The sequence below is a fragment of the Phyllobates terribilis genome, unplaced genomic scaffold (genome assembly GCF_046119375.1).
Source record: "Phyllobates terribilis strain yellow unplaced genomic scaffold, ASM4611937v1 Scaffold_8__6_contigs__length_399053987, whole genome shotgun sequence".
Lineage (NCBI taxonomy): Eukaryota > Metazoa > Chordata > Amphibia > Anura > Dendrobatidae > Phyllobates > Phyllobates terribilis.
The window spans coordinates 385233205-385254308 of record NW_027362768.1 but is presented as its reverse complement, the minus strand read 5'-3'; the positions used below and the strand labels follow the sequence as shown (position 1 = coordinate 385254308).

The 21104-nt window shown below is 50.6% G+C and overlaps 2 protein-coding genes across 7 annotated transcripts in view; one reads left to right on the top strand and one right to left on the bottom strand.

Annotated features, from left to right (window-relative positions):
• The window catches only part of PARP3 (poly(ADP-ribose) polymerase family member 3), a 73864-nt gene extending 61526 nt beyond the window's left edge, over positions 1-12338 (top strand). For 3 of the 4 annotated variants that reach the window (XM_073645114.1, XM_073645115.1, XM_073645116.1), the window contains exons 9-11: positions 6152-6329; positions 9854-10000; positions 11247-12338. In XM_073645114.1, the coding sequence (XP_073501215.1) occupies positions 6152-6329; positions 9854-10000; positions 11247-11416 (495 nt within the window). In that variant the 3' untranslated portion in view covers positions 11417-12338. The remainder of the gene's footprint in view (positions 1-6151; positions 6330-9853; positions 10001-11246) is intronic. The other variant, XR_012247822.1, reaches the window with a different exon arrangement.
• A 347-nt stretch (positions 12339-12685) lies between these two features.
• LOC141157623 (putative protein-lysine deacylase ABHD14B) lies at positions 12686-16396 on the bottom strand. 3 transcript variants are annotated; one of them, XM_073645118.1, is made up of 4 exons: positions 16269-16396; positions 14907-15132; positions 13160-13401; positions 12686-12999 (listed from the first exon to the last, which is right to left on the bottom strand). In XM_073645118.1, the coding sequence occupies exons 1-4, from the start codon at positions 16326-16328 to the stop codon at positions 12817-12819; spliced, it is 711 nt and encodes a 236-aa protein (XP_073501219.1). In that variant the 5' UTR covers positions 16329-16396; the 3' UTR covers positions 12686-12816. The 3 variants fall into 3 exon arrangements, with proteins under 3 accessions (XP_073501219.1, XP_073501220.1, XP_073501221.1); XM_073645119.1 differs by lacking the exon at positions 16269-16396 and adding an exon at positions 15999-16239; XM_073645120.1 differs by lacking the exon at positions 16269-16396 and adding an exon at positions 16010-16235.
• Positions 16397-21104: the final 4708 nt, after the last annotated feature.

The window sequence follows — 21104 nt, the reverse complement described above, 5'->3', positions numbered from 1 at the left end:
ATGGTCATTGACCGCTCTGTGCCGGCAGATGGGTAACTACTATGTGCCGGATAATTCTTAAGCTCATAGTAAAAGAATTAAAGAGTCCCAGAAATTCCCTTTAAAGGTGTCATAGTAATTCAATGGCCGGAACAACAAAAGGGTTATAAGAGCAGAGGACAAACAGACAGATCCACGAGAAACCACATATAACAGGCAGACACATCCTATAGTGGATGCTGCAGATTATGTAACTGTCCCAAACAAATCAATACAAAGTCTTGATCAAATGTACAGTGTTACCTACACGCATAGATGAGCTTCACTACCATCATCACACACACAGGCACAGAGAGGCGTCACACACACAGGCACAGTGGGACATCACACACACAGGCACACACAGGCACAGAGAGGCGTCACACACACAGGCACAGTGGGACATCACACACACAGGCACACACAGGCACAGAGAGGCGTCACACACACAGGTACAGTGGGGCATCACACACACAAGCACAGTGGGACATCACACACACAGGCACAGTGGGGCATCACACACACAGGCACAGTGGGACATCACACACACAGGCACAGTGGGACATCACACACACAGGCACACACAGGTACAGTGGGGCATCACACACACAAGCACAGTGGGACATCACACACACAGGCACAGTGGGGCATCACACACACAGGCACAGTGGGACATCACACACACAGGCACAGTGGGACATCACACACACAGGCACAGTGGGACATCACACACACAGGCACAGTGGGGCATCACACACACAGGCACACACAGGCAGAGTGGGGCATCACACACACAGGCACAGTGGGACATCACACACACAGGCAGAGTGGGGCATCACACACACAGGCACAGTGGGACATCACACACACAGGCACAGTGGGACATCACACACACAGGCACAGTGGGACATCACACACACAGGCACACACAGGCACAGTGGGGCATCACACACACAGGCACAGTGGGACATCACACACACAGGCACAGTGGGGCATCACACACACAGGCACACACAGGCACAGTGGGACATCACACACACAGGCACAGTGGGACATCACACACACAGGCACAGTGGGACATCACACACACAGGCACAGTGGGACATCACACACACAGGCACAGTGGGACATCACACACACAGGCACAGTGGGACATCACACACACACAGGCACAGTGGGACATCACACACACAGGCACAGTGGGGCATCACACACACAGGCACAGTGGGACATCACACACACAGGCACAGTGGGGCATCACACACACAGGCACACACAGGCAGAGTGGGGCATCACACACACAGGCACAGTGGGACATCACACACACAGGCACAGTGGGACATCACACACACAGGCACACACAGGCACAGTGGGGCATCACACACACAGGCACAGTGGGACATCACACACACAGGCACAGTGGGACATCACACACACAGGCACAGTGGGGCATCACACACACAGGCACACACAGGCACAGTGGGACATCACACACACAGGCACAGTGGGACATCACACACACAGGCACAGTGGGACATCACACACACAGGCACACACAGGCACAGTGGGACATCACACACACAGGCACAGTGGGACATCACACACACAGGCACAGTGGGACATCACACACACAGGCACAGTGGGACATCACACACACAGGCACAGTGGGACATCACACACACAGGCACAGTGGGGCATCACACACACAGGCACAGTGGGACATCACACACACAGGCACACACAGGCACAGTGGGGCATCACACACACAGGCACAGTGGGACATTACACACACAGGCACAGTGGGACATTACACACACAGGCACAGTGGGGCATCACGCACACAGGCACAGTGGGACATCACGCACACAGGCACAGTGGGACATCACGCACACAGGCACAGTGGGACATCACGCACACAGGCACAGTGGGACATCACGCACACAGGCACAGTGGGACATCACGCACACAGGCACAGTGGGGCATCACGCACACAGGCACAGTGGGGCATCACGCACACAGGCACAGTGGGACATCACACACACAGGCACAGTGGGGCATCACACACACAGGCACAGTGGGACATTACACACACAGGCACAGTGGGGCATCACACACACAGGCACAGTGGGACATCACACACACAGGCACAGTGGGACATCACACACACAGGCACAGTGGGACATCACACACACAGGCACAGTGGGACATCACACACACAGGCACACACAGGCACAGTGGGACATCACACACACAGGCACAGTGGGACATCACACACACAGGCACAGTGGGGCATCACACACACAGGCACAGTGGGACATCACACACACAGGCACACACAGGCACAGTGGGGCATCACACACACAGGCACAGTGGGACATTACACACACAGGCACAGTGGGGCATCACACACACAGGCACAGTGGGACATCACGCACACAGGCACAGTGGGACATCACGCACACAGGCACAGTGGGGCATCACAGGCACAGTGGGACATCACGCACACAGGCACAGTGGGACATCACACACACAGGCACACACAGGCACAGTGGGGCATCACACACACAGGCACAGTGGGACATCACACAAACAGGCACAGTGGGACATCACACACACAGGCACAGTGGGGCATCACACACACAGGCACAGTGGGGCATCACACACACAGGCACAGTGGGACATCACACACACAGGCACAGTGGGGCATCACACACACAGGCACAGTGGGACATCACACACACAGGCACACACAGGCACAGTGGGACATCACACACACAGGCACAGTGGGACATCACACACACAGGCACAGTGGGACATCACACACACAGGCACAGTGGGGCATCACACACACAGGCACAGTGGGACATCACACACACAGGCACAGTGGGACATCACACACACAGGCACAGTGGGACATCACACACACAGGCACAGTGGGGCATCACACACACAGGCACAGTGGGACATCACACACACAGGCACAGTGGGACATCACACACACAGGCACACACAGGCACAGTGGGACATCACACACACAGGCACAGTGGGACATCACACACACAGGCACACACAGGCACAGTGGGGCATCACACACACAGGCACAGTGGGACATCACGCACACAGGCACAGTGGGACATCACGCACACAGGCACAGTGGGACATCACGCACACAGGCACAGTGGGGCATCACACACACAGGCACAGTGGGGCATCACACACACAGGCACAGTGGGGCATCACACACACAGGCACAGTGGGGCATCACACACACAGGCACAGTGGGGCATCACACACACAGGCACAGTGGGGCATCACACACACAGGCACAGTGGGACATCACACACACAGGCACAGTGGGACATCACACACAGGCACAGTGGGGCATCACGCACACAGGCACAGTGGGACATCACGCACACAGGCACAGTGGGACATCACACACACAGGCACAGTGGGGCATCACACACACAGGCACAGTGGGGCATCACACACACAGGCACACACAGGCACAGTGGGACATCACACACACAGGCACAGTGGGACATCACACACACAGGCACACACAGGCACAGTGGGGCATCACACACACAGGCACAGTGGGACATCACACACACAGGCACAGTGGGGCATCACACACACAGGCACAGTGGGGCATCACACACACAGGCACAGTGGGGCATCACACACACAGGCACAGTGGGGCATCACACACACAGGCACAGTGGGGCATCACACACACAGGCACAGTGGGACATCACACACACAGGCACAGTGGGACATCACACACACAGGCACAGTGGGACATCACACACAGGCACAGTGGGGCATCACGCACACAGGCACAGTGGGACATCACGCACACAGGCACAGTGGGACATCACGCACACAGGCACAGTGGGACATCACGCACACAGGCACAGTGGGACATCACGCACACAGGCACAGTGGGGCATCACGCACACAGGCACAGTGGGGCATCACACACACAGGCACAGTGGGGCATCACGCACACAGGCACAGTGGGGCATCACGCACACAGGCACAGTGGGGCATCACGCACACAGGCACAGTGGGGCATCACGCACACAGGCACAGTGGGGCATCACGCACACAGGCACAGTGGGGCATCACGCACACAGGCACAGTGGGACATCACGCACACAGGCACAGTGGGGCATCACGCACACAGGCACAGTGGGGCATCACACACACAGGCACAGTGGGGCATCACACACACAGGCACAGTGGGGCATCACACACACAGGCACAGTGGGGCATCACACACACAGGCACAGTGGGGCATCACACACACAGGCACAGTGGGACATCACACACACAGGCACAGTGGGACATCACACACACAGGCACACACAGGCACAGTGGGACATCACACACACAGGCACAGTGGGGCATCACGCACACAGGCACAGTGGGGCATCACGCACACAGGCACAGTGGGGCATCACACACACAGGCACAGTGGGGCATCACGCACACAGGCACAGTGGGGCATCACGCACACAGGCACAGTGGGGCATCACGCACACAGGCACAGTGGGGCATCACGCACACAGGCACAGTGGGACATCACGCACACAGGCACAGTGGGACATCACGCACACAGGCACAATGGGACATCACGCACACAGGCACAGTGGGGCATCACGCACACAGGCACAGTGGGGCATCACGCACACAGGCACAGTGGGGCATCACGCACACAGGCACAGTGGGGCATCACGCACACAGGCACAGTGGGGCATCACGCACACAGGCACAGTGGGGCATCACACACACAGGCACAGTGGGACATCACACACACAGGCACAGTGGGACATCACACACACAGGCACACACAGGCACAGTGGGACATCACGCACACAGGCACAGTGGGGCATCACGCACACAGGCACAGTGGGGCATCACACACGCAGGCACAGTGGGGCATCACACACGCAGGCACAGAGGGGCATCACACACGCAGGCACAGTGGGACATCACACACGCAGGCACAGTGGGACATCACACACGCAGGCACAGTGGGACATCACACACGCAGGCACAGTGGGGCATCACACACGCAGGCACAGTGGGGCATCACACACGCAGGCACAGTGGGACATCACACATACAGGCACACAGAGGCACAGTGGGACATCACACATACAGGCACACAGAGGCACAGTGGGACATCACACATACAGGCACACAGAGGCACAGTGGGACATCACTCACACAGGCACAGTGGGGCATCACACACACAGGCACAGTGGGACATCACACACACAGGCACAGTGGGACATCACACACACAGGCTCAGTGGGACATCACACACACAGGCTCAGTGGGACATCACACACACAGGCACAGAGGGGCATCACACACACAGGCACAGAGGGGCATCACACACAGAGGCACAGTGGGACATCACACACACAGGCACAGAGGGGCATCACACACAGAGGCACAGTGGGACATCACACACGCAGGCACAGTGGGACATCACACACGCAGGCACAGTGAGACATCACACACGCAGGCACAGTGGGACATCACAGGCACAGAGGGGCATCTCACAGGCACACAGGCACAGAGGGGCATCTCACACGCAGACAGGCACAGTGGGACATCGCACACAGGCACAGTGGGACATCACACACACACACACACAGGCACAGTGGGACATCACACACACACACACGCAGGCACAGTGGGGCATCACACACACAGGCACAGAGGGGCATCTCACACGCACACAGGCACAGAGGGGCATCACACACACAGGCACAGTGGGGCATCACACACACAGGCGCAGTGGGACATCACAGACACAGGCACAGAGGGGCATCACACACACAGGCACAGTGGGACATCACACACACAGGCACAGTGGGACATCACTCACACAGGCACAGTGGGACATCACTCACACACACAGGCACAGTGGGACATCACTCACACACACAGGCACAGTGGGACATCACACACACAGGCACAGTGGGACATCACTCACACACACAGGCACAGTGGGACATCACACACACATCACAGGACTGACACATCTGATGGAGTCAGAATAATACTGTAATCCTGTATGTGACCAGTATTCTGACTTCTGTCTTTTCTGTTCTAGGAGGAAAGACTCAGCGCCCACAAGGACATTGATAATCGCCGATTACTGTGGCACGGAACCAACGTGGCTGTGGTGGCTGCTATTTTAAAAAGTGGCCTGCGTATCATGCCCCATTCAGGGGGACGTGTCGGCAGAGGGATATATTTTGCTTCTGAAAACAGCAAATCTGCTGGATACGGTAAGAAGGTCAAAAAAGAAATGTCAAGATTGTAGACAATGTTGAATATCTAAAACATTAAGGGAAGTTATCCTAATTCTGCAGGACCCCATTGATCACTAGCGCCAGGGACCTCAGCCCTCTCTCCAATGATCATCCTAATGCAAACGCTAAAAACTATGAAAATGAGAGGACAGTGCTCAAATAAATATTGACCCCCTATGAACAAGAATATAACTACTATAATACTGCCCCCTATATACAAGAATATAACTACTATAATACCGCTCCTATGTACAAGAATATAACTACTATAATACTGCTCCTATGTACAAGAATATAACTACTATAATACTGCCCCCTATGAACAAGAATATAACTACTATAATACTGCCCCCTATATACAAGAATATAACTACTATAATACCGCTCCTATGTACAAGAATATAACTACTATAATACTGCTCCTATGTACAAGAATATAACTACTATAATACTGCCTGCTATGTACAAGAATATAACTACTATAATACCGCTCCTATGTACAAGAATATAACTACTATAATACCGCTCCTATGTACAAGAATATAACTACTATAATACTGCCCGCTATGTACAAGAATATAACTACTATAATACTGCTCCCTATATACAAGAATATAACTACTATAATACTGCCCCTATGTACAAGAATATAACTACTATAATACTGCCCCCTATGTACAAGAATATAACTACTATAATACTGCTCCTATGTACAAGAATATAACTACTATAATACTGCCCCCTATGTACAAGAATATAACTACTATAATACTGCCCCCTATATACAAGAATATAACTACTATAATACCGCTCCTATGTACAAGAATATAACTACTATAATACTGCTCCTATGTACAAGAATATAACTACTATAATACTGCCCCCTATGAACAAGAATATAACTACTATAATACTGCCCCCTATATACAAGAATATAACTACTATAATACCGCTCCTATGTACAAGAATATAACTACTATAATACTGCCCCCTATGTACAAGAATATAACTACTATAATACTGCTCCCTATATACAAGAATATAACTACTATAATACTGCCCCTATGTACAAGAATATAACTACTATAATACTGCCCCTTATGTACAAGAATATAACTACTATAATACTGCTCCTATGTACAAGAATATAACTACTATAATACTGCCCCCTATGTACAAGAATATAACTACTATAATACTGCCCCCTATATACAAGAATATAACTACTATAATACCGCTCCTATGTACAAGAATATAACTACTATAATACTGCTCCTATGTACAAGAATATAACTACTATAATACTGCCCCCTATGAACAAGAATATAACTACTATAATACTGCCCCCTATATACAAGAATATAACTACTATAATACCGCTCCTATGTACAAGAATATAACTACTATAATACTGCCCCCTATGTACAAGAATATAACTACTATAATACTGCCCCCTATGAACAAGAATATAACTACTATAATACTGCCCCCTATATACAAGAATATAACTACTATAATACTGCTCCTACGTACAAGAATATAACTACTATAATACTGCCCCCTATGAACAAGAATATAACTACTATAATACTGCCCCCTATATACAAGAATATAACTACTTTAATACTGCTTTTATGTACAAGAATATAACTACTATAATACTGCTCCCTATGTACAAGAATATAACTACTATAATACTGCTCCCTATGTACAAGAATATAACTACTATAATACTGCCCCCTATGTACAAGAATATAACTACTATAATACTGCCCCCTATGTACAAGAATATAACTACTATAATACTGCTCCCTATGTACAAGAATATAACTACTATAATACTGCTCCCTATGTACAAGAATATAACTACTATAATACTGCTCCCTATGTACAAGAATATATCTACTATAATACTGCCCCCTATGTACAAGAATATAACTACTATAATACTGCTCCTATGTATAAGAATATAACTACTATAATACTGCTCCTATATACAAGAATATAACTACTATAATACTGCTCCCTATGTACAAGAATATAACTACTATAATACTGCTCCCTATGTACAATAATATATCTACTATAATACTGCCCCCTATGTACAAGAATATAACTACTATAATACTGCTCCCTATGTACAAGAATATAACTACTATAATACTGCTCCTATGTACAAGAATATAACTACTATAATACTGCTATGTACAAGAATATAACTACTATAATACTGCCCCCTATGTACAAGAATATAACTACTATAATACTGCCCCCTATGTACAAGAATATAACTACTATAATACTGCTCCCTATGTACAAGAATATAACTACTATAATACTGCTCCCTATGTACAAGAATATAACTACTATAATACTGCTCCCTATGTACAAGAATATATCTACTATAATACTGCCCCCTATGTACAAGAATATAACTACTATAATACTGCTCCCTATGTACAGGAATATATCTACTATAATACTGCTCCTATGTACAAGAATATAACTACTATAATACTGCTCCTATGTACAACAATATAACTACTATAATACTGCCCCCTATGTACAAGAATATAACTACAATAATACTGCCTCCTATGTACAGGAATATATCTACTATAATACTGCTCCTATGTACAAGAATATAACTACTATAATACTGCTCCCTATATACAAGAATATAACTACTATAATACTGCTCCTATGTACAAGAATATAACTACTATAATACTGCCCCTTATGTACAAGAATATAACTACTATAATACTGCTCCCTATGTACAAGAATATAACTACTATAATACTGCTCCCTATGTACAAGAATATAACTACTATAATACTACCCCTATGTACAAGAATATAACTATTATAATACTGCTCCCTATGTACAGGAATATATCTACTATAATACTGCTCCTATGTACAAGAATATAACTACTATAATACTGCTCCCTATGTACAGGAATATATCTACTATAATACTGCTCCTATGTACAAGAATATAACTACTATAATACTGCTCTTATGTACAACAATATAACTACTATAATACTGCCCCCTATGTACAAGAATATAACTACAATAATACTGCCTCCTATGTACAGGAATATATCTACTATAATACTGCTCCTATGTACAAGAATATAACTACTATAATACTGCTCCCTATATACAAGAATATAACTACTATAATACTGCTCCTATGTACAAGAATATAACTACTATAATACTGCCCCTTATGTACAAGAATATAACTACTATAATACTGCCCCTATGTACAAGAATATAACTACTATAATACTACCCCTATGTACAAGAATATAACTACTATCATACTGCTCCTATGTACAAGAATATAACTACTATAATACTACCCCTATGTACAAGAATATAACTACTATCATACTGCTCCTATGTACAAGAATATAACTACTATAATACTGCTCCTAGAAGTATACTGACTGTTGAATATCTATATCTTGTTGGTTTGTCTCCTTGCAGTCGGTTGCACATCCAGTCGTCTTGGAATCATGTTCTTAAATGAAGTGGCGTTGGGGAACGAGTATCATATTACAACTGATGACTCTTCTTTGAGAGTTGCTCCAAAGGGCTATGACAGCGTTGTGGCGCGCGGAATAACTGAGCCAGGTGCGAACCCCACAGGACACACATTATCCACATGCAGCTTTATACACCGTCACATAACTCTCACACTGTTTCTGTATTATACTTCAGAGCTGTTATTAAACCAGGCCGTAGATTAATAGAGCTCAGATAAGCATGCTTGTCCATAAGCAGAATAGTGAGTGCAGCTCTGGAGTATAATACAGGATGTAACTCAGGATCAGTAATGTAATGTATGTACACAGTGACTGCACCAGCAGAATAGTGAGTGCAGCTCTGGAGTATAATACAGGATGTAACTCAGGATCAGTAATGTAATGTATGTACACAGTGACTGCAGCAGCAGAATAGTGAGTGCAGCTCTGGAGTATAATACAGGATATAACTCAGGATCAGTAATGTAATGTATGTACACAGTGACTGCACCAGCAGAATAGTGAGTGCAGCTCTGGAGTATAATACAGGATGTAACTCCGGATCAGTAATGTAATGTATGTACACAGTGACTGCACCAGCAGAATAGTGAGTGCAGCTCTGGAGTATAATACAGGATGTAACTCAGGATCAGTAATGTATGTACACAGTGACTGCACCAGCAGAATAGTGAGTGCAGCTCTGGAGTATAATACAGGATGTAACTCAGGATCAGTAATGTAATGTATGTACACAGTGACAGCACCAGCGGAATAGTGAGTGCAGCTCTGGAGTATAATACAGGATGTAACTCAGGATCAGTAATGTATGTACACAGTGACTGCACCAGCAGAATAGTGAGTGCAGCTCTGGAGTATAATACAGGATGTAACTCAGGATCAGTAATGTATGTACACAGTGACTGCACCAGCAGAATAGTGAGTGCAGCTCTGGAGTATAATACAGGATGTAACTCAGGATCAGTAATGTAATGTATGTACACAGTGACAGCACCAGCGGAATAGTGAGTGCAGCTCTGGAGTATAATACAGGATGTAACTCAGGATCAGTAATGTATGTACACAGTGACTGCACCAGCAGAATAGTGAGTGCAGCTCTGGAGTATAATACAGGATGTAACTCAGGATCAGTAATGTAATGTATGTACACAGTGACTGCACCAGCAGAATAGTGAGTGCAGCTCTGGAGTATAATACAGGATGTAACTCAGGATCAGTAATGTATGTACACAGTGACTGCACCAGCAGAATAGTGAGTGCAGCTCTGGAGTATAATACAGGAGAAGTAATGTATGTACACCGGGACTCTTCCTCATCTTTTTGCTTCCTCTCCATAGATCCCTCCAAGGACCATGAGCTGAAGTTGGATGGACGGAAGATAACTGTTCCACAAGGAAAACCAATTAACATATCCGAGTTCAAGAACTCCCACTTCTCTCAGAGCGAGTACCTGGTGTATCAGGAGAGTCAGGCTCGGCTGCGCTATCTCCTGTTACTGCAGTTTTAGGCTCTGCGTCCCCTTTCCCGTTTCTAGGTATTTTCTGACCCCACAGCTCCTGACTATAGAAGTAGCTGCTTTATCTGGAGACGATACCTGACCACAACCAACCATGAGGCTGCAGAGCGTCTATTCCAAATATTACATTAGCGAAGTATTAGAGGAGCTTGGCCTCAAATGTACAGTGAAATCCTTTGTTTTAGGGGGTCTCTTTGTGGGGGGGGGGGGGTCTCACATTTGAGGCAAAGCTCCTTGGGGAAAAAAAATTGAGCAAATGATGTCTTCTGCAGGCTGAGTGGAAACTTCTCTCTAGCGCCACCTATAGGAAACTTCTCTATAATCTCTGTCCATCTTCTGCATCAGGACTAAGATATCAACCAAAAGAATGTGACCCCCATGAGTAGAGAAAAGTGTAGTAATACTACAGCGTCAGCTCCTCTATCACTGCTGACACCCTGCACGTATGTGCTGTAAGGTAGTCGGCCCCGCCCCCTTGTATTACTGCTGACACCCTGCACGTATGTGCTGTAAGGTAGTCGGCCCCGCCCCCTTGTATTACTGCTGACACCCTGCACGTATGTGCTGTAAGGTAGTCGGTTACCCACTTGTATCACTGCTGACACCCTGCGCCTTATGTTCTGTAAGGTAGTCGGCCCCGCCCACTTGTATGACTGCTAACACCCTGCACGTACAGTATGTGCTGTAAGGTAGTCAGCCCCGCCCCCTTGTATTACTGCTGACACCCTGCCCGTGTATCCTGCTCTACTCCGGACTCTTGCCGTCCTCTCTGCTCCGGGTACGGGCGCCGGCCGCGCTCGCGCCAACTCCACGTTTGTTCCACGTTTGTTTATTATTTACATTTGAGTTTTGTTACTTTTCCTTTGTTATAACAACATCGTTCATAATTAAAGAGAAGCTGGAATAATACAAATCTTAAAGGGCCGGCGCTTTAGTAATGATAGCGTTGTCCTGCTCACACAGCCTTGTACAAGTCATGGTCCCCTGTGTATTCTGTCTGTGGCCCCTGATGATATTGCCGCTGTCTTCGGACCCTCACTGGGGGGTGCACCGCTCCCCCTTCCCCAATAAAATTGTCAGGAACGTGAAATACTGAATTTATATTCTTGCAACATTGTTGCAGTTGTGTTGAGCTGCTGTTACTGTGACGCGCAGCACATAGGACCCAGGACAGCCCAAGGCTCATCCCTCCCCCCCCCCTCCCGCCGTGTGTGGTACCGCTCGTCGCCCCCCGATGGTCACGTCATACAGGACATGGAGTCGTTATAAATCTCTTTATTGGCGGATGGGCGATGATTGCAGGTGATTAGTCAGTGATCTGTGTGCCGGGACGCAGCAGTAATCGGAGGCGTCCTGCTAAGGATCGGAACGTAAGGACGAGGAGATTCTCCTTATTTCAGGCTGCCAAGGAATTCCAGGAGGCAGCGGTGCCAGGCGTCGGGGTCGTCCAGGTAACAGGCGTGTCCCGCCCCCTTCATGCAGAACACTTGGCTATTGGGCAGGTTCTCCAGATTGCGCAGCGAGATTTCTCCCAACTGCTCATCGCCGTCACCGTAAACGATGAGAGCAGGAAACTGCAGAGCAAAGAGGTCAACGTGAGACGGAGCCCCCCCTTAAAGGGATTGACTGCATGGTCTGCTGCAGTGCATTGTGGGAATATATCTGGCCACTGCCTTTAACTCCCAATATGATTCTGACAACCGCTGGCTGCTCCCATGGTTGTCACGTTGTTACCTGACCGCGGCTGTAATCCTGCGCTGTAAACTTGTCCGTACAGATGGGAGCGACCGGCACGTACGCAGCGACGCTCTGCGGGTGACTCAGGATGAAGGGCAGCGAGTACATGCCGCTCAGCGAGGGGCTGACGACCACCGCAGGGGCCATGTTCAGGGAATCCAGGACGTCTTGTATGAAGCCGGGAGGCGCAGGTTCCCCTAATGGGCTGGGGGCCGTCGCATCCGCCGAGCAGCCGAGACCTGGAAAAACCACAAGACCGGATCATAACGTGACAGAAGCAACGAGGAGGCGCCGGCAGTGGGGTCCGGGCTGGAAATACAGATTAAAGGGGAACCGTCGCTTTAAATTTTATTCCATAAATCAATAGAACACGAGAAAATGATAAACTCTGTAATAAATCAATAAAAGAACCGATCCGTCATTATCAAAACTCTCAATTCTGAGGTCAAATCTGTATTCAGTGAAGACCAATTCTCTCCGTGATGGTAAAAGTTATCACTGAATCCAGATAATGACGGATCCGTTCTGCAGAGAAAGCAGCAAATTTCTTTGATAAAATATATTACAAAATGTCTTTCACATGAACTATTGATTTATGAAATAAAAATGACAGTTAATCTTTAAAGGGGATCTCCACTATATAACCCGGTGTCACTAATAGCTGTAAATTTATGTATTATCCTTCCACTGGCGGAAAGCTCCAAATCCCTGAACGCAAATCTCCCCCTAGTGGTGGCTGCAGACAGAATCTTATCATGTATCTCTGTATACAGGGAGCTCCCCCTAGTGGTGGATGCAGACAGGATCTTATCATGTATCTCTGGATACAGGAAGCTCCCCCTAGTGGTGGCTGCAGACAGGATCTTATCATGTATCACTGTATACAGGGAGCTCCCCCTAGTGGTGGCTGCAGACAGGATCTTATCATGTATCTCTGTATACAGGGAGCTCCCCCTAGTGGTGGCTGCAGACAGAATCTTATCATGTATCTCTGTATACAGGGAGTTCCCCCTAGTGGCGGCTGCAGACAGAATCTTATCATGTATCTCTGGATACAGGAAGCTCCCCCTAGTGGTGGCTGCAGACAGGATCTTATCATGTATCACTGTATACAGGGAGCTCCCCCTAGTGGTGGCTGCAGACAGGATCTTATCATGTATCTCTGTATACAGGGAGCTCCCCCTAGTGGTGACTGCAGACAGAATCTTATGTATCTCTGTATACCGGGAGCTCCCCCTAGTGATGGCTGCAGACATAATCTTATCATGTATCTCTGTATACAGGGAGCTCCCCCTACTGGTGGCTGCAGACAGAACCTTATCATGTATCTCTGTATACAGGGAGCTCCCCCTACTGGTGGCTGCAGACAGAATCTTATCATGTATCTCTGTATACAGGGAGCTCTCCCTAGTGGTGGCTGCAGACAGGATCTGATCGTGCATCTCTGTATACAGGGAGCTCCCCCTACTGGTGGCTGCAGACAGAACCTTATCATGTATCTCTGTATACAGGGAGCTCCCCCTACTGGTGGCTGCAGACAGAATCTTATCATGTATCTCTGTATACAGGGAGCTCTCCCTAGTGGTGACTGCAGACAGGATCTTATCATGTATCTCTGTATACAGGGAGCTCCCCCTAGTGGTGGCTGCAGAGATGATCTTATATATCTCTGTATATATGAATATGGAAATAAAAGAGTTAAAGAACGTTAATATGAGACCATAGTGCTGCGTTTGGGTCTTACCTGGCAGATCAATAGCGACGGCGCGATGTCCTACAGCCGCTATCTTGTGCAGAGTCCCCAACTCCAGCCAGGTCTTGGAGGAGAATCTGATGCCGTGCAGCAAGAGGACGGGGGGCCTGGATGAGTGCTGCGCCGGAGCCGCCTCGCGGTAAAATAATGTCTGTCCCAAAACACTGATGGTGCCGTCCTGTACCGGGGTCTCCGCCATGTCTGCAGCTGCCGTCACCTGGAAATAACAGCAGAGATCTCAGCTCTGGGTCCCGTCTTCTGCTCAGAGCTCCGGAGTTACCCGCACTAATCGCTGCTATCCCAGATCACACGGGGGTGAGATCCAGTCTTCACTATCTGTCTGCTCATGAACCAGGAGGCTCAGGATGAAAATTATAGTAATACAATTGACTGAGGCTGGCGGAGTGTGCAGCGCTGGGCAGGTTTATATCTTTATCTTACAAAAAAAAAAAAAAAAGCAGAGAAAGCTGGGCGGGCGAGAGGTGAAGGGGCGCAGCGGGGCAGAGGTAACACGACGCAGCGGGGCAGAGGTAACACGACGCCTCAGTCACTGACACCAGCACAAGTCAATAACCTGCAGCTCATCAGCCCCAATAAAAGGAGCAGCCGCCATTACCGGAGCAGGACGCTATCAGCGCAGACAGGCGGCGACTTATCTGATGTCACCACAGGAGGGTCGCACCGATAAACGTCTGTGTATACAGGTATACGCTGCTACAGGGCAGTATATAGATATAATCACCCAGAACCAGAAGAACCGGACGGCTGTGGACCGCGCACGACGCACCGGGAAACACGGCTCATCTTACAGGAAATGTCAGCGCAAGAGAAAAGAAAGAATCGCAGCCCCCTAATCTGCTCCGCACCCCAGACCGTCACCAGCACACTGTATATAGGGGGGATCAGGACCCCGGATCACAGATATAATGACTGCACCTCACAGGGGGCAACACTGACAGCGCCCTAGGTCCACCTGCTGAGGACGTGGTAGTGGCCCCTGACCTCCCACCAAAGCCCCCCTGACACCACCAAATAGCACCTGCCTCACATCACACTCTGCAGGACTACAACTCCCATCATCACCTGGTAGTCACCTCGTGCTGCTTCATGCTGACAGTTGTAGTTACGCTCCAGCCACATCTCTACAGCCCCAGGATGGAGGGCATGAAGCACAGACCACCACAAACAGCAACCAGGATGTGTGGGGAACTACAACTCCCAGAGTGCATCCTGAGCGCTGTACTTCAACACCAGGGCTGCTCTTATCTGCAGCACAATGTGCAGAGGGTGCATGCAGCAGAGCTGACACAGTGCTGACCCTGCACAGCATGAGGGACAATCAGCGGCTCCTACCTCCTGTCCTGAGCAGAAACTCCCAGAGAATACAGAGTTCAGGCAGGAAGCAAAGATCATAAGACTCTGCTCTGCACTGCCCCTAGAGGACGCAGGGAGAAGAACACAGCACTGCCCCTAGAGGACACAGGGAGAAGAACACAGCACAGTACTGCCCCCAGAGGACATAGCGGGAATCACACAGGACAGCACTGCCCCCAGAGGACACAGGGGGAATAACACAGCACAGCACTGCCCCCAGAGGACACAGGGAGAATAACACAGCACTGCCCCTAGAGGACACAGGGAGAATAACACAGCACTGCCCCTAGAGGACACAGGGGAAAGAACACAGCACTGCCCCCAGAGGAGACAGCGGGAATAACACAGCACAGCACTGTCCCCAGAGGAGACAGGGGGAATAACACAGCACAGCACTGTCCCTAGAGGAGACAGCGGGAATAACACAGCACAGCACTGCCCCCAGAGGAGACAGAGGGAATAACACAGCACAGCACTGCCCCCAAAGGAGACAGAGGGAATAACACAGCACAGCACTGCCCCTAGAGGAGACAGAGGGAATAACACAGCACAGCACTGCCCCCAAAGGAGACAGAGGGAATAACACAGCACAGCACTGCCCCTAGAGGAGACAGAGGGAATAACACAGCACAGCACTGCCCCTAGAGGACACAGGGGGAAGAACACAGCACAGCACTGCCCCTAGAGGACACAGGGAGAAGACCACAGCACTGCCCCTAGAGGACACAGGGAGAAGACCACAGCACTGCCCCTAGAGGACACAGGGAGAAGACCACAGCACTGCCCCTAGAGGACACAGGGAGAAGAACACAGCACAGCACTGCCCCTAGAGGACACAGGGGGAAGAACACAGCACAGCACTGCCCCTAGAGGACGCAGGGAGAACACAGCACAGCACTGCCCCTAGAGGACACAGGGAGAAGAACACAGCACAGCACTGCCCCCAGAGGACACATGGGGAATAACACAGCACAGCACTGCCCCTAGAGGACACAGGGAGAAGACCACAGCACTGCCCCTAGAGGACACAGGGAGAAGACCACAGCACTGCCCCTAGAGGACACAGGGAGAAGACCACAGCACTGCCCCTAGAGGACACAGGGAGAAGACCACAGCACTGCCCCTAGAGGACACAGGGAGAAGAACACAGCACAGCACTGCCCCTAGAGGACACAGGGGGAAGAACACAGCACAGCACTGCCCCTAGAGGACGCAGGGAGAACACAGCACAGCACTGCCCCTAGAGGACACAGGGAGAAGAACACAGCACAGCACTGCCCCCAGAGGACATAGCGGGAATCACACAGGACAGCACTGCCCCCAGAGGACACAGGGGGAATAACACAGCACAGCACTGCCCCCAGAGGACACAGGGAGAATAACACAGCACTGCCCCTAGAGGACACAGGGGAAAGAACACAGCACAGCCCCCAGAGGAGACAGCGGGAATAACACAGCACAGCACTGCCCCCAGAGGAGACAGGGGGAATAACACAGCACAGCACTGCCCCTAGAGGAGACAGCGGGAATAACACAGCACAGCACTGCCCCCATAGGAGACAGAGGGAATAACACAGCACAGCACTGCCCCCAAAGGAGACAGAGGGAATAACACAGCACAGCACTGCCCCTAGAGGAGACAGAGGGAATAACACAGCACAGCACTGCCCCCAAAGGAGACAGAGGGAATAACACAGCACAGCACTGCCCCTAGAGGACACAGGGGGAAGAACATAGCACAGCACTGCCCCTAGAGGAGACAGAGGGAATAACACAGCACAGCACTGCCCCTAGAGGACACAGGGAGAATAACACAGCACAGCACTGCCCCTAGAGGACACAGGGGGAAGAACATAGCACAGCACTGCCCCTAGAGGACACAGGGGGAAGAACACAGCACAGCAATGCTCCCAGAGGAGACAGTGGGAAAAACACAGCACAGCAATGCCCCCAGAGGAGACAGAGGGAATAACACAGCACAGCACTGCCCCTAGAGGACACAGGGAGAATAACACAGCACACAGCACTGCTCCCAGAGGAGACAGGGGGAATAGCACTGCACTGCCCCTAGAGGACACATGGGGAATAACACAGCACAGCACTGCCCCTAGAGGACACAGGGGGAAGAACACAGCACAGCACTGCCCCTAGAGGAGACAGGGGGAATAACACAGCACAGCACTGCCCCTAGAGGACACAGGGGGAAGAACACAGCACAGCACTGCCCCTAGAGGACACAGGGAGAAGAACACAGCACAGCACTGCCCCTAGAGGAGACAGCGGGAATAACAGCACAGCACTGCCCCCAGAGGAGACAGAGGGAATAACACAGCACAGCACTGCCCCCAGAGGAGACAGAGGGAATAACACAGCACAGCACTGCCCCTAGAGGACACAGGGGGAAGAACACAGCACAGCACTGCCACTAGAGGACACAGGGGGAAGTACACAGCACAGCACTGCCCCTAGAGGAGACAGGGGGAATAACACAGCACAGCACTGCCCCTAGAGGACACAGGGGGAATAACACAGCACAGCACTGCCCCCAGAGGACACATGGGGAATAACACAGCACAGCACTGCCCCTAGAGAACAAAGGGGGAAGAACACAGCACAGCACTGCCCCTAGAGGACACAGGGAGAAGAACAAAGTACAGCACTGCCCCTAGAGGACACAGGGGGAATAACACAGCACAGCACTGCCCCTAGAGGACACAGCGGGAAGAACACAGCACAGCGCTGCCCCTAGAGGACACAGGGGGAAGAACACAGCACAACACTGCCCCTAGAGGACATAGGGAGAAGAACAAAGTACAGCACTGCCCCTAGAGGACACATGAGGAATAACACAGCACAGCACTGCCCCTAGAGGACACAGCGGGAAGAACACAGCACAGCACTGCCCCTAGAGGACACAGGGGGAAGAACACAGCACAGCACTGCCCCCAGAGGACACAGGGGGGAAGAACACAGCACAGCACTGCCCCCAGAGGACACAGGGGGAAGAACACAGCACAGCACTGCTCCCAGAGGAGACAGGGAGAATAACACAGCACAGCACTGCCCCTAGAGGACACACGGGGAAGAACACAGCACAGCACTGCCCCTAGAGGACACAGGGAGAAGAACACAGCACTGCCCCTAGAGGACACAGGGAGAAGACCACAGCACTGCCCCTAGAGGACACAGGGAGAAGACCACAGCACTGCCCCTAGAGGACACAGGGAGAAGACCACAGCACTGCCCCTAGAGGACACAGGGAGAAGAACACAGCACAGCACTGCCCCTAGAGGACACAGGGAGAAGAACACAGCACAGCACTGCCCCTAGAGGACACAGGGGGAAGAACACAGCACAGCACTGCCCCTAGAGGACGCAGGGAGAACACAGCACAGCACTGCCCCTAGAGGACACAGGGAGAAGAACACAGCACAGTACTGCCCCCAGAGGACATAGCGGGAATCACACAGGACAGCACTGCCCCCAGAGGACACAGGGGGAATAACACAGCACAGCACTGCCCCCAGAGGACACAGGGAGAATAACACAGCACTGCCCCTAGAGGACACAGGGGAAAGAACACAGCACAGCACTGCCCCTAGAGGACACAGGGGGAAGAACACAGCACAGCACAGCCCCCAGAGGAGACAGCGGGAATAACACAGCACAGCACTGCCCCCAGAGGAGACAGGGGGAATAACACAGCACAGCACTGCCCCTAGAGGACACAGGGGGAATAACGCAGCACAGCACTGCCCCTAGAGGACACAGGGGGAAGAACACAGCACAGCACTGCCCCTAGAGGAGACAGCGGGAATAACACAGCACAGCACTGCCCCCAGAGGAGACAGAGGGAATAACACAGCACAGCACTGCCCCCAAAGGAGACAGAGGGAATAACACAGCACAGCACTGCCCCTAGAGGAGACAGAGGGAATAACACAGCACAGCACTGCCCCCAAAGGAGACAGAGGGAATAACACAGCACAGCACTGCCCCTAGAGGACACAGGGGAAAGAACACAGCACAGCACTGCCCCTAGAGGACACAGGGGGAATAACGCAGCACAGCACTTCCCCTAGAGGACACAGGGGGAAGAACACAGCACAGCACTGCCCCCAGAGGAGACAGGGGGAATAACACAGCACAGCACTGCCCCCAGAGGAGACAGGGGGAATAACACAGCACAGCACTGCCCCTAGAGGACACAGGGGGAATAACGCAGCACAGCACTGCCCCTAGAGGACACAGGGGGAAGAACACAGCACAGCACTGCCCCTAGAGGAGACAGCGGGAATAACACAGCACAGCACTGCCCCCATAGGAGACAGAGGGAATAACACAGCACAGCACTGCCCCCAAAGGAGACAGAGGGAATAACACAGCACAGCACTGCCCCTAGAGGAGACAGAGGGAATAACACAGCACAGCACTGCCCCCAAAGGAGACAGAGGGAATAACACAGCACAGCACTGCCCCTAGAGGACACAGGGGGAAGAACATAGCACAGCACTGCCCCTAGAGGAGACAGAGGGAATAACACAGCACAGCACTGCCCCTAGAGGACACAGGGAGAATAACACAGCACAGCACTGCCCCTAGAGGACACAGGGGGAAGAACATAGCACAGCACTGCCCCTAGAGGACACAGGGGGAAGAACACAGCACAGCAATGCTCCCAGAGGAGACAGTGGGAAAAACACAGCACAGCAATGCCCCCAGAGGAGACAGAGGGAATAACACAGCACAGCACTGCCCCTAGAGGACACAGGGAGAATAACACAGCACACAGCACTGCTCCCAGAGGAGACAGGG

Coding starts and splice junctions, on each gene's coding strand:
- LOC141157623 (XM_073645118.1), bottom strand. CDS start 16,328: ATGATCTTTGCTTCCTGCCTGAACTCTGTATTCTCTGGGAGTTTCTGC. Junction 15,133..16,268: donor GTTTCTGCTCAGGACAGGAG/GTAGGAGCCGCT, acceptor TGTTATTTCCAG/GTGACGGCAGCTGCAGACAT. Junction 13,402..14,906: donor CGTCGCTATTGATCTGCCAG/GTAAGACCCAAA, acceptor TGGTTTTTCCAG/GTCTCGGCTGCTCGGCGGAT.